The sequence below is a fragment of the Medicago truncatula genome, chromosome 5, assembly GCF_003473485.1.
Source record: "Medicago truncatula cultivar Jemalong A17 chromosome 5, MtrunA17r5.0-ANR, whole genome shotgun sequence".
NCBI classification, from domain to species: Eukaryota; Viridiplantae; Streptophyta; class Magnoliopsida; order Fabales; family Fabaceae; genus Medicago; species Medicago truncatula.
The window spans coordinates 17,269,488-17,285,505 of NC_053046.1; the positions used below are offsets into that span (position 1 = coordinate 17,269,488).

Genomic DNA, 16,018 nt, shown 5'->3' on the forward strand with positions numbered 1-16,018 from the left:
TTTGCAACAGGTACAACATGTATTATCATAAATGATTTATTTCATTATATACAAATTGTATGGACACTATAGGGCAATAGTCTTCTATTGTTAGGCATTGATGAAAATTTCATGGACACTATAGTTGCAGTTGAAAACTTAAAATTGAAACATGGAAACATCCAATTTGTCATAATCTTATTTAATACTATAGTTATTAGATCTTTCTTATAGTAAGTACATCGACAATGGTCCTCACCATAGTCTGAGAAACTCATATTAGACCCTGGACAGTAGATTTGAATTAAATGTTGGGTAGTTGAATCATAATTATCAGACATGAAAAATGTCCTTAAACTACCACAGTCCTTGCTATAATTTTTGTGATAGTTGAAATCTATTAATAATAATAATTGAGTGAAGTATATGTGTTATTCTGTTAACATATAAACAAGGGTATGAAGAATGTATTTTCCTAATTTTTTTAAACTGGTGCAGAAAACAGGTAAATGGTCCAATTTGCATAATAAAAACTGTAGTTATAAGAGGAAATATAAACAAAATATCATGATAAAGTAAAAAATGTAAAAATTGTAGTTAATGGCATTGGATTGTGTACTTGCTTATTTGTTGCACAATGTGTGTCTGTGTTTGTGATATGGTCTGTTGTGTTGATTGGCTAGTGCTCATGAAGTACTTAGATGTACAGAGTCACTGAGTCAGGCTCTGCAAATTTGGTAAAAAGTTTTGGGTTGACATATTATAGTCTGAGTTTGGAGATGTACTATTTACACCAATATTCAATGGGAAAAATCATGATATTGTCACATACGCCAATTGTATAACAACTATTTAAAAATAGAGTTTAAATGTTATACACTGACGGTGTAAAGTTATTTTACACATGCATACTATGATGTGTCTTCATGTCAATTAATGAAGATGATAACTCATAAATTGCATGCATATTATCCTAATTGAGCCAAATGACTGGCATAAAAAAAAACATTTAAAAAATCGTGACACATAAATTAGCATAATTTCTCAAGATAATTTTTTAAAATAAAATTAGCGAGAGGCCAATCATACCACTAACAAGTTAGAACAAAACCCATCTGGTGGTCGGTTCGGTTGGAAACTGGTCGGTTTGCACCGATTCCCTAGGGGTTAATTAACTGATTGGTCCGGTCAGATTTTTAAAACTATGAACTCATGTGTGATAAAACACTACTCATTTGATGATTGTGTAAGACTAGTTTACATTGATGGTGGATGTCTCATTTTCTCTTATTGTTTTGGGTGAGTTCAAAAGAGTTTATATATTTTTTTTTAAGGAAAAAGAGTTTATTTATTGGAATGGTGCACTATCACCTCATCCTAATTTTTTTTTTTATATTGTTAATTTTATGGCATAACTAAAGGATCAAGTGAAATAATGTATTATTCAAAAAAAAAAAAAAAATTAAATAATGTATGACATATTTATACTTTGTTTTAAGTTTATTCAGAATATGTCTTATAAAAACAACAGATTGATAATATATTGTTGGTGTAAAGTTATTTTACACTTACATCTAATAACAACTCTTCAATTTATCACTTATATTTGACATGTAATTTTTTATTGTATTGACAAGTTGTGATTGATCGTGAGCATAAAACAATTTACCCAGATAGTGTATATTTCATTTTCACTTCAAAAAAATTATATTTATATATGAAATCTCTTTTTTTTCCTCAAACAAAATTACTTGTATGGAATATTTTCAATCACGTTTCCTCTTTATGTTTTTATAGCAATGACTTATATGTTATTATAGTTTTTCTGGAAAGTTATATATGTGCTTATATAATAAGTTCTTATTTAATAACCATTTAATCTACTTTTTTTTATCTAAACACAATCTAAGAGTTTCGTCCAACTAGATTTGTCGTGGGATGTGATATCACTACACACTATGGTTGTTAGAGGCTTCGAGCAATGTTCTCTCCTAGTTGCCTTATATATATATATATATATATATATATATATAGCTTTCAACCCTCCAGACATGACCAATATTTCTTTCTTCGTCCACATGGTTATAAAATTAATTTCAAATATGTAGCTTCATTTCCCATCTTATTCGTTAGGTAGCTTCTTTTTCCATCTTATTCGTTTTTCACGCGTCCTACAAATTTTGAATTTTATAATTTGAGCAACGTTAACATCATCCGAACCCTCCAAACACATTCAGAAACCTTTTAAGTTTTTGAATTTTATAATCTAAATAGAGCGCGCGAAAAGAGAGGAGAGAGAAAAAAAATATAACCTTTCAAATATAGGTATTAATAAACATGGTCTTTAATATCAAATCAAATATAAGCCCATCCAATTGATAAAAGAAAATTGCTCTTCTCCCATAAATAATTGTTTACTCTCAACTAAACTTCAAAATACTCTCGCATAACATAAGTCACGCAGATGTTATACTCAGCGTGACTTAAATCATCTTGGAGTACAAACTGCGTGACTTAAGTCACGGTTCTCAACTTCCTCCTTCTTGGGATTGCTTTTTTTGACCTACAGGCAGCCGCAACTTCTCTTCCTTCTTCTCCATTTCATTTCCTTTTTTCTTTCAATCAAGGATACCATAATTTGCTTTGACCTACTCTCCCCACCGTACAACTTTCTCCCCTCCCAATCAAAATCTTCCACCATGTGACCTTGAGGATGGTGGTGCAATGAGATTCTGTTAATCCAAATCGATTAGATTCTCCGCATCACCGTTGCTCTACACAAAACTTCCGCCGTTGGCTTTTCTCGCTGCCGGATTTCAGAGGTTTTGCTTGGTTCCGTTTTGTTCGTACAACCCGTAAGAGGGTCTGTTCTCAACAGCTCCGCATACTTTCACAGCGGTGGCTGCTCAAGATTCATCATTGGTTGTCTGCAAATATTTCTAAAAGGGATTCGCGGTGGTCCGGTCTCAAAGGCGATGACTCTAAAAAAGACAGTGTGGCTGCCTTCAGGGGACACACCATGGTTCTGTTGAATCATAAGACTCGTTATGATGCTATGATTCGTCCTGACGTGGTTCAGATGTCTCTTCACTGCAGTAAGAGTTTGTTGTGCTCGAAAGGGCCGTGATGCTTGATGTGCTTTGTTGTTGCAGGGGCAGTTGGTCCGTGAATCTGTCCGTGTTGGCGGTCGGTTCATATACCATGACTGAAAAGATGAGTTTGGTTTTGTTCAGATCCATCTTTGGTTTGATTATGATGCTCACAGTGTTGTATTGCTCTTGCTCCTCCAAGATCATGGTTGTGTTTCGTAACAGGTCTTTTAGACTAGAAATGGTTATGTACCTGTTGTCCGTTGTTGTTGCGAATGGTGGGTGCGGGTGTTATAGTGTTGGCGGTGCTCGTGGTGCTCAGACTCGTTGATTGACCATCCATTGATCTGGCTTTCAATTGGATTTGAGTTGCTTTATATTGGATTTGGCTAGAAATGGCCGTGAAGCTTTTTGTCGCAGCATAACAGGTTGTATGTGTGGGGTTTTGTATCCATGTTCGCGGTCGAATCTCTCACCTTCACGAAGTTTGACACTATATAACTTGAGGGAGGTTTCAAAATCCTCATCAGTATTTGATGTTGGACTGTTTGGCTCGATTCACCAGTGTTGTTTTTATTGTTTGTATCACCCGATTGGGTTGGCCTACACTTTATGTGGATTGACTGGGTTAGGTTTATGTCACCCCAGTTCTTTTTTGTTTTTTTGTTGGATTGTCTTCTATTCTTTTTTTTTTTTATGTCGTTGGACTCTTGCCTTATATAAAAAAAAACTTTCTCCTTCTTTCTTCCATTCACAACCGCATAATTGAAAGCTGAGGATTATGAAAAGAATGAAAAGCATACCATCAGAGAATTCCAACAACAATATTTAGAGATTGATTTTGATCTTGAATTAACGTAGCAGCAATTGAATTCATAGGAGATATAATTTTTTGCGGTGCAGCGTAAAATAAAAGAAATCATAGAGCAAACTGAAATTGAAAATCTATATGAAAGAAGGGCTGTGAATGGAAATTGAAATTAGAGATATCGTTTACCGAGGCAAATTGAAAATCTATATGAAACTGAAACTGAAATTAACATTGCGGTTGTGAATGGAAGAAAGAAGGAGGAAGCTCATAACTGAGAGTGACTTAAGTCATGCAGATTGTATTCCAACGTGCCTTAGGTCACGCTGAGTATAACACTTGCGTGACTAAAGTCACGCGGGGGTATTTTGGATAACACATGCGTGACTAAAGTTACGCGGGGTATTTTGGGAAGTTTGATAGGGAGTGAGCGATTTTTTATGGAAGAAGAGCAATTTTCTCGACAAAAAAATATAAGCCCATCCACCCTAAAACGAGAAGCGGCTCATAATTCACTAAAGTTGTAACACCCTAAACCCTTAAAGCGATAAATTACACAAATAATACAAATCATACAAAGGATTTAGATGCGACTTATTCTATAAGTCTAAACATGCATAAACAATTTTTCAAAAAATCGTAGCGGAATAATTATATCATACAACTCATCAACGGATAATAAAATTCTCCAAAGTAGCCATGTTACATAATCATACTACATCAACAAAATAAAACTCCAAATCTCAACAACTGAGTGAATAAGTCTCATAAAGTCCGACTCTAAGACTCTAAGAATCTGTAATAGACAGACACCCCTAATCAGAGCTCGACTCTAAGACTCTAAAAGCAAAACACAAGGTAGCTCCAAAGCTAGCCTCCATCATACTCACCAAGCAAAGCTAAACAACTAATCATGCACGCCGTCTACCCATCCATACGAATAAGGTTGGTGGTCAACCAAACGACCATTGGGGGTTAGATAACACTTCACAATTAAAGTATAATCAAATTAAAGTAAAGCGGCATAATTAATTTTAAATGATTAAACAACACTTAATTAAATCATTTATAACAACTCAACATCGTTAATAATCATTAAGCATATAAGTATAATAATCATACAAGTACACTTTCAACATCTTCACATATTCACCAAATTTCACCAAGTACATAATTCACCAAGTTGATCAATGCACATAAATCACCAAGGTTCACCAAGCACATAATCAATATGACACACTTAACTAATTATCAAATGTATGCAATGCGCCTAGACACGACTCTATATGCATGTGGTACCGGTCATTGTCAAGGTCGTCACCTCAAGATACAAATGTATCATAATCATGTCGTTAATACAAAGTATTCTAGTCATCGTCGTTGGATGTAAACATTCTAGTCATCTTCACTGGATATAAATATCTTACTTATCAATGCATGAACATATGGCTCAATAATGCATACGTTCACTCAACAAAACATCGTCATCAAACATCGTCACTTTTCATACATGCGGTCATCATCAAAATCATCATCATTTTGCATGTAAGAATTCATCGTCATTATTAAATCATCATCATCGACAATCACCTCAAAGAAATAACAAAGTTTCAAAATCATAATTCACATCAAAACGGACAACTAACCACTTCATGGCATTCAACATATTAAACACCTACTCATCATTGATTCATTCTTATTCTATCATATTATCTTATGCACAAAGCCAATTGCAAGTTATCCGGTCATGAAACCACATTTTAACAAAGTTCGTCTATTTTCAAAACTTTTATCATTTCCTACGTAATTCACCAAAACAAAGCATACATGTTCAAACACCTCGAAAAAGCATAGACACTAATCACATATGATCACAGTAGCATATACATATCCTCATCCTAAGCCAATTCCGATTAATTCCAAAGTTTCACCAAGTCCATCTCATTTTACCATTTTCCAAAAGAAAACCATTTTTCAAAGCAAGACCAAGTTATAGGTCATGAATACCATCCAAAACCATTTCATAAATCATAGTTACAGGAAACAAAATTAACCTTACCCTTTTTCCTTGAGAAAAACGAGTTTTGGAAAATTCATGTTCTTGAACGTTTTTCAAAAAGTTTTGATTCCATTCACAAAACCAAGTTCAATCCAATTTATTTGATGTTTCCAAAGGTTTAGAAAGCATGACAACAGTTAAATACATCAAAATAATCATTTAGGAAAGTCCGGATCGGCCCCGAAGTACCCGAAACACCCAAAACATGGGGTTCTGCACTGTGCAACTCGCCACAACGAACTAGAACTCGCCCAACGAGTTACACCAGGATAGAAACCCTGTTCTTGGGTTTTCCCTCTCGGGAACCCATCATTTTCACCCCAAAATCCCGTTTTTGATCCCCTTCGACCCATATTCGTCCCCCAAACTTGTTTATTAGTTAACATACATCAAAAGGCAATCAAAACAACAACAAATATGGGCTCAAACATCAATTCTCATCAAAATCATCAATATGTTAATTTTTCACCAAAACTCACATTTTCTCATTTTTCATTCAAACTTCACAAACAACCACACAAAGTCAAACCCCATCAACATGCAAACATAAATAAACATTTATTAAGTGAATTTAAGCATGTTTCAACAATAATCACTCACCAATTCATTAAATACACTTAGTTAAACAAAAATCATCAAAACAACTTATCAACAACAACAACTATGAATTTTAAGCACATAACATATCAATTTCATGAAGTTTATCATGCCCATAAATTCACATGAATTAAGAGCACGAAATTCATCATAAAAAATCACAAAAAATCATAATTCACAATAATCACTTATGACCCATAATTGAAAAGATGAAAATTATATAATTATGAAAATAATTTATCCCCCTTACCTCTTGAATCCACTAGCTTAGGCTTCAATCTCCCCTAGCTCTTCAACCCAAAGCTCTCTCTCTTTCTCTAGCTTCATCTTCTTTCCTCTTGTGATCTGCTTTCTCCCTCTACCTCTTAGGTTTTTAATTGTCATAATGGGCTCAACATTCTTACTAACTAATTCCCAAAACTTACTACTCACTTAAACCGTCAAAACACCGAATAATTACCCTCTATAAATAATTATCCAACTCACTAGTAACTTAGCAAAAATAATTATTCACACTAAAACGTCAAAATTAACTTCTTAATAAAAATGATTAATTTACCCTTATTAGCGAAATGATCAAAATACTCCTTAGTCTAAAAATGACTAAATTATCCTACTAGGCCAAAAATCCACTAATCCAGAATAAAATACACATAAAGACAAATAAACACATATAATAAATAATTAAAATAATTCTAGCTAAAAATGAGCTGTTACAAAAGTCGTATATGCAAATAACTGTTTCTCTTCTCACATTCTTCACTTCTCACGCGTACTTCAAAATTCCTAAAATATATTTGTTAGAAATATACAATCCGAACTCCATTTTAGTGTATTTTTTAAAATCTTATTCGCGTTTAACTATTTAAAAAAAAAAAGTGGCATAAATTATTAAAACGCCATAAATGCAAATGAAAAAATGAGCATAAATGATACAGCTTGTCAAGAATTAAACATATTTTATAAACTACTCAGAAGTAATGTATGAAAGAGAAGGAGAAAATTTGAGTTGAAATAAGAATTTATGATGATTATAGGAAAAATACAAACATAGAGTGTAATGAAGTAAAGAGAAGCTAAAAATTGTGGTCAATCTTGATGACCAGTCAATGAAGGCTAAAAAATGTGTTAAATGAGCGTGTAACTAGCCATACTTGCTGAGCAAGCCACCATTCATATTATTGCTGGTTCAGATTGTATAATCCGAAACATTCCCATAATATTTTAGATTACGTATTCCGATAAATGGGAGGAATATGTAAAAAGTTGTTCGGATTGTGTATTTTCAACCAGTAAGTACATAATTTTTTTGTGGTCCACGTTGCACCGACAGTTTCTATGGTCCACAATGCACCAAAAATTCTATAAATTGGGGTGTTTGGTTCATTTGTAAACCACAACATAACCATGAACACTTATCTAGTTGATGTAAACACCAAACTAGTTGTAGTGTACTGAAGGTGAGAAAAAACACAAGAAGAGAGTTTTAATTGTGTTGATCTCTTTTTATGATTTTTTTTGGAGAGAAAATTCATAATGAAAGTAAAGAGATAACACACATATTTATCCTGGTTCACCCCACAACTCCGAATCACATATAGTTCTCATGCACTTCCAAATGATTTTTCCACTATAAACAAATTAAAAAACCTAGTCATAGATTTCCTTATCTCAACCTAGAGAACTTTCTAATCTCAATCCAGAGATTTACAATAACACTTATTGATTACAATTATAAAATAATAAGTTGAGTCACTTTTGTGGAGTACATTGCTATTAAGGTATTTTGTTTATGATTGTTTAAGGAAACATTTCATGGATATGCTACAAATCAGTTCAGTCATTACATGACAATACCTAAACTATGGAATGTTTTGAGTACTACCCTAAATGGATGGGAGAACCCAATTTTCCACACAAGAGGACTGTTCACCACCGATCAGAGAGGCTCGTATAGAGGAAATTATCATTCTGCTGAAGAAAACAACCCAACTCAATATGGAAGAAGTGGAAGGAATTCAACGAAAAGACTGAAGGGAAACATGCAAAATTTCCTTCATATAAGACGAGTAATCACATAAAACTGAGGTGCATTCCGTGACACTCATCGTATATGAAGGAATTCGATATCATAATTTATATAGCTAATTCTCAATAATACATGTTTCTAAATATGTCCTATTATTACATTACATTCAGAAATGCATCTACCAACTACAACAATTATCTTACCTCTGAATGAGGTAAATTCAAACTTGCTAAACATCAGCTCTCAAGCATTCACCCGACATTTCTATTGTTCCATTCAAAACATTAAATTCTTGCTAGGTTTGGTTTAAATAATGGTATTCAAGTGTCTAAAGAATGAGGTGCATTCCTTGACAATTCAATACCTTCATCTAAACCAGCTTAACAAGAATTTAATCTTTTGAAAGGAACAATAGAAATGTCGGGTGAATGCTTGGGAACTGCCGTTTGAATTACTGCATCCAAAGGAAGACAATTGTTATAGTTGGAAGGTGCATTTCCCTACCTAATCACGATCCTTAACTAATCACGATATTCTGGCAGAATCAGACTCTTGATAATATCTTTAGTTGATCTCAACAACGGTACCCGCATATCAATCCACTAGAACATGTTGTGCTCCCAAAACATGTTTGTCACATTTTCGTCGTTCGTTAATTCCACCCAACTAAATGATATTCTTCCCTCATCGAGGGTTGGACGTTTATATCGAACTATTCCACCCTCCTTGTGTCTACGGGGTTGACTCCTTGGTAGAATTCATTCAGTTCATCCTTGAGACCTCTTAACGTTACACCAAGACACCGAACCTTCAACCTCAGAGGTTCTCCGCCGTTGAATTGTGCATGAACTTCGATCCACCCGACCATTGTTTCAAATCTACACAATAAGAAATTAAAAATAATCAATAAAAAACTCATTCAAACATTTCATTAAACAATTGGAGTGCAAATTATACATAAAACCTAAAAATGATAACTACAACATAAACATGCAAACATCTAAACATCATAACAATTAAGCACTATAAGTTATTTACATGTAACATTGTATCATTTCTTGCAAAAAAAATCAAAATTTTAACAAAACACTAAACCTAAAAAATTATAGTTTAAGTGAAAAAATTTATTATACCAACATAATTTAGAGCCCGTTTCTTATAGGTTTTTTTTTTTTTTTTTTTTATTTAAAAAAATCACTTTTTTTTAAACAAATAATCACTTTTAAGAGTTTTGCATCCGTTTGTTAAAGATTTTTTAAAAAATCAGAATCTAAAAAAAAAAAAAAAAATCTAAAAATAGCTTCAAATGAGAAGCTGTTAAGAGTAGCTTCTCAAAAAATAGATTTTTTTTTAGAAGAGAGAGAAAATATGATTTAAAAGATTTTTTTGTTACGGTAAACAAACACAAAATAGATTTTGATTTTTCACAAAATCTCTAAAATATAATCACTAAATTATTTTATATTAAAATTACTTTTATTTCAATCTGTAACAAACAGACCCTTAAATAAAAACTTACTTGTTCTTCTTATGGGAGTGTTGTCTGATTTGAAGTTGAAGGCATTTTGGTCATTTCATTTGGGAATGAGCAAAAACGTTTAGATAAAGAGCAGAACTCTTCATATATCATCTTGTTCCCCAAACAAAAGAGCAAGACAGTGCAGCTACATTTCTCACCTTCATAACAAAAAAAAAATGCAAACCTTTCGAAGAATCACAACAACAGCAACAACAACAAACCAATTCAAATCACTCTTCTCCACCAGCAAACTCCCAACAACAATCCGTCAATTCTCATCTCGCAATCCTCGAAGCGGCGAAGAGGAATGGAACGAAGCATGGGAATCAGCGTGGTTACCACAAGACCTAACACCAAAGACACGAGCACCATGGGAAGGAGACGTGAATTTCGCTTCGGAAGAAGTGGCGGACGCGGAGACGAAGGCGTTTGTGGAGGAGATGAATGAGAATTGGAATGAGAGGAGAAAAGGGTTGAAGAAGGAGAAGGTTGAGGAGGAGAATGTGAAAGGTGGGATTTATAGTTTGGAGAATATTAAGAAGGATTATAGGTTGAAGAAACAGAAGTTGCATGCTGGGCTTTGGAGTAAGGAGATTGAGAAACTTGAGGAGGCGAAATTGGGGGGGTGTGGTGGTGGTAATGGGGATGATGATATTCAGAAATTGCTTGATAGTTGTTCAGAGTATGATTCTCTCTCTCTGTCTTACTGTTTTATTTTATGCTCTGTTTGGATAATCACTTGTAAATGAAGCACCGACACCGAACACTGACACGTTGACACAGATAATAATTTCAGAAAAATGACATACTTCAGTATCGGTGTAGTGTCTGTGCTATTTGTAAGACGGACCTATTTTGAACCTTATAGGACTTACATGCTTAGGAATAAGCTATTTCAATAACACAGTATTAAATGAAGTCAAACTGTTTTTGTGTAATCTATAAGTTGTTTTCATAAGCTATCTTGGAGAGGTTATGGAAATAAGCTGAAAACTGCATATGAACATGTCATAAGTTGTTTTCATAAGTTCTCTCGGTGTCACAAGTGCTTATGCCAGTAGATAAGTTTAAATAAGTCAATCCAAACAGGCTCTCAGAGCTCTTTTGATCGACTTATCTACTAACATAAGAACTTTGTGAGAGTGTTTAGGATAGCTCATGGAAACAGCCTATGAGATGTCTATTGATTGACTTATCTACTAACATAAGAACTTTGTGAGAGTGTTTAGGATAGCTCATGGAAACAGCCTATGAGATGTCTATAAGTTGTTTTCAGATTATTTTTATAAACTCTTTAAGATAGCATATATGGAAAAAATTTGACTTTATTTTAAGAATTAATGTATACACTAGCGTTTATACGACAAGAACTTATGCTATAAGCGTACTTGATTAAACTATTTATGCAAATATGGCCATAGTTTGTTAATTGATTGATGCATGATGTGATCCTCTTAAATTGGATCATACTTTCTATGAAGCATGGCCGCCAGAAACTGACACGTATGTGATTCTGCCAGCCAATGACTTATAAATATGTCATTATCTGTTTTCATAAGTTCTCTCAGTGTCACAAGTGATTATGTCAGTAGATAAGTTCAAATAAGTCAATCCAAACAGGATCATAAAGCTCTTTCTATTGACTTATCTACTAACATAAGCACTTTGTGAGAGTGTTTAGTATAGCTCACGGAAACAGCTTATGACATGTCTATAAGTTGTTTTCAGATTATTTCTATAAGCTCTTGAAGATAGCTAATATGGAAACAATTTGGATTCAGTTTAACTTTGGTTATAGAATTAGAAATAACTTATAACTAGCGCTTGTATAACAAACACTTATGGCATAAATGCGTAATTAAGATGTTTATAAAAATAGGGCCATAGTTGGTTAATTGATTGATGCATGATTGATGCTCTTCAATTGGAAGCACAGCCACCAGCAATGACATGTACACAATGATAATAGTTTGAAAAATGGTCGAATGTAACGGTACGTTGGTGTTGAGACATGTCGGACACCACTTCAATCTGAAGTTTCAGTACTACATAACCTATACTGATCCTAAATGCTCTGAATTTTAAGTCCAACACGTATTGTTCATAATCTATGGCTTGTGTTTCTCGGGTAGTTTAAAATTTGGAGGCTTTTAATGTGTTTGGACGTGATTTTGAATGAACTTGATTTAGTTAAAATTGAATTCAAAGTGTAGTAATATTACTTTATACTTGGAGGTTTTTACTTTTAAAGCATGTTTAATGTAAAACATAGTCAACCTAAAATAAAAGCAACTTTTCATCACTTCTAGTTAAGTTGAGGTTTCGATTCATGAGTTCGGGTATGCTCCATTTATGCTAAACTCCATTTACTCCATTTAGGGTTTGGATGCAAGACATGTGGCAAAAAAATATCTAACGGTTGAGATTTTAAATTAAAAAACAATAAAAGGTTGTTGCAATATGAGAGAAGAAGGGAACATGATTTGTTTGTTATTATTATGTATTTTTATTAAACAAATATTTGTTTTTTAAAATCAATTTTGACTCATCAAATTGTAACCAATCGATATATTTTTCCGAAGGTATATTTGAGTGGATAAAAATTAAATTTTGGTAAGCTCTGCCTTGAAACAGATCACTAATACATGATAGGTTAGAGAATAGCTTGCCTAGTCCCTAGGTTATAGATGGTGATGAACAATCTATAAATAGATTGTCTCAATTGTAAATGTAACTGAATTTCATTCAATCAAAGTTTAGATGAATAATTCAGCATTCTGTTGTAACAAATTCTCTAAATGTTCATCTATGTGAAATCACAAAACTTTGATCTGAAAAGTTTCTAATAATCACACACTTGATATTTTTGGACCTTGATAATTAGCATGTCTAATAAATCAAAATGTGTCATGTGTAGAGAAGATGTGTGAGGAACATTATGTATTTGGTCGTCTTGGTTATTAATGATTGGTCGTCTTGGTTATTAATGATTGATCATCTGTGTTTTTATTCCATCGTGTGCTATGATTATTGACTAACTCTGCTAATATATCTAGTTTTAGGATAATGCTCAAGATTGATTTTTATATTTCTAACATGCTTTTTTGTGCAATTATATTTTAGGCTTGAGTTGTAGAACTCTCTACTAGTGTTGAAGTTGGATTTTTTATTTTATTTATTTTAATTTTTTTCACTTTAATGTTGAAGGAATGTGATAACAAAGATTGAGTTCTTATTTCTTAACCACTTGATTCTGAAAGTGCTGAAGCTGTGTCAATGACTACCTCATCTTGTAGTTTATGCTTTTTGTGAAAGTTGAGGATTGGATTTTTGCCTAGCATATGCCTTTTCATTTTAAATGCCATCAACACTGTCTTTGTATTGCATTCTGATAGATGTTGAGAAAGGGTAGCAAAGGTAGGAAGTGACAATCTATATAAAGAATTTGTACTGATCTAAGTGTAGCATAATAGAAATGTTTTCTTTCACTTCAGAACACCTATCTGTATTTATATTTAGGTGTTACCTAATAATTTTGATTATGTATTTTTTCATAAATATATTATGTTTTCTCGCACAAACAAACACCAACATAGATGTAGGTCCATGACATGATGTGTTATAGAATATAGACCTTGAACCGAAATTAATCTATCTTGTCAATCACGGATATTGTCACCGCCGTCCACTGCCATGTTGCGTTGCAGTGGGTGGCAGCCCCCACGCACAGTATTGCGTTCCAAAAGCAAGTAGCGGCCACCGGGTTGCGTTCGTGTTGCAGCATGGCATTGCTTTTTGCAAATGTTGTGTTGCCCCCACACAGTGATACTGTTAGTGTTACCCTTAAAATTGAGTCATTACAAGGGGTAATTTATGGTTTTCTCACAGTAAAAACTATTTCCAAGTATTATCTTCAGTGTGAAGGACCACACCCTCTCAACTCTTCACTTTCCCTTTTCTTTCTCTTTCAATTACCTCTGCTGTGAATTACAAACCAGACGCTGGAGACACAGTCCCAGCCGTCTCTAACCACTGCCATCCCCTCCTTTGTTTGGAGGCTATGCCTGTTTTGGAGCCCCTCTGCTTCTGTCTCCCTGTTTCTGTTTCTCCTTTGTTTCTTCCTGTTTCGCAGCCACTGTTTTCATTTCTGTTTTATTTGAGTTTATATTAATTGCTTTAAGCTTTTAAGACTTAACCTGTTTGTTTCTTTAAATTTTGTTGGTATTTTCAAGTATGTTTTGTTTAATATATGTGTGACTTTTCTTTAAATTAGTAGCAATTTGTGATAAATTCTAAATATTTTAAATAGCGGCCATATACCCTGCAACCCAGTAGCCTGCTATCTGCTATCCAGGACTGACAACATAGACATTACTATCTCACGGCATCGTAGTTGTACTCTATTGCATATAAAATGTTGTCAAATGTCAAACCTGCTTTAATATTAATGTATCTTGTACCTAATCCTCTTATCAACTGCAGTATTTTTGACTCCCACAATAATGATCTGAACAACGCAAAAGATCCAACTTCTGAATTCAAAAACATGCCTGATGGGTGGGAAACAATATCGAAAAATCAAGACGGAAATATATGGGAGATGTCCCAAAGAGAAGAAGATATACTTATGCAGGAATTCGAGCGGCGAATTGCGTATAGCAAATTTCAGGTGCATATTAAAAGACAGGATTGAAATTTTACTTATTAAACATTATATTGTTTTTGGAAATCATGATATATCTTCCTGGTTTTGTATGCTCCTTTATCATTTATAACTTTATAAAACTTGTATGCAGATTGCTAGTTTTATCAAGACACACATATTTAGCCGGAGAAGGCCAATTGATGGGTGGAAATACATGATAGAGGTGGTGGGACCAAATGCCAAGAGAGGGAAGGGCAGTGTTTCTAGAGTACCAAGTCTCTCTGATCCCTCTACCCAACCATTCAAAGAAGAGAAGACTTCAGTTGATAAAAGTTACATTCCCCTTGGTAGGAGATAGCCTGGTCATGTAGTTTTATGTATTCTCTTTTGCTCTGCAGAAGTCATTGCAGGGGTCATTTTATTTAAAAAGAATGATGAATGCAACTTTGCCGAGGTGTGACCGGAATGGCAGCTGAAAATCTTGGCTGCAATATTTTCTCTTAACAGAATCTTAACTAAGGTTCAAACCATGGAGGAAATGACAATGTGCTGTCCTGTGTTGGTGGTGCCAATCTGGGCTGCAATATTTTCTATATTGTGACACTAAATGTTGCTGTAACACTTAGAAGGATGTAGTATGTACAGTGAGTGAATGACATTAAAATGGTCTATGCAGCTATCTTTTTCTTCATATAAGATATATCGTATGAATTTAAATTAGATTGGACATTTTCTAAACCCTAAAACCCATAAGTTAAATTAGAATACTTTTTATTTTTTACTAGACTTTCCACCCGTGCTGCCGCACGGGTCATATAGTACATTGTAGATATAGTAGACAAAAACAAATCTCAATGCATATCAAAGAGAATGAAATATGTGGTCCCAAATATATGCAGATGTTGGAATTCGAACCTCAGACACCACGCTTATTCACCAAAAAAATATTAATTTTTATCAATCGTGTGTTACTTCATTCTTTTGTTAAAATTATATGTCAATATTATATTATTGGTATGTTACTTCATATTTTTCTTTTTTTTTTTGAAAAAATGTTACTTCATTCTTTTGTAAAAATTATATGTTAATGTTATATTATGTACCTAAAAATAGTTCATTCTTAACCTGAACATGTAAAATGTTTTATTTAAATAATTTTCCTTTTATCGAATATTTGGCATTTACCGTAAATGATACCCTTTAACTGTTTGTTGAAATGTTTCTTCCACCTGTTTATATAGATTGCAAAATTCAGGTGCATTTTGAGGTAAATATTTAACAAAGAGAGTTCAG

At 33.5% G+C, this 16,018-nt stretch overlaps 1 protein-coding gene across 1 annotated transcript; it reads left to right on the forward strand.

The window, feature by feature from the left end:
* The first annotated feature begins 10,168 nt into the window (after positions 1-10,168).
* Positions 10,169-15,471, forward strand: LOC11414750 (protein GAMETE CELL DEFECTIVE 1, mitochondrial). The gene is made up of 3 exons (XM_003613631.4): positions 10,169-10,762; positions 14,563-14,749; positions 14,877-15,471. Exons 1-3 carry the CDS (start codon positions 10,257-10,259, stop codon positions 15,081-15,083), a joined length of 900 nt encoding a protein of 299 aa, XP_003613679.1. The 5' UTR covers positions 10,169-10,256; the 3' UTR covers positions 15,084-15,471.
* Positions 15,472-16,018: the final 547 nt, after the last annotated feature.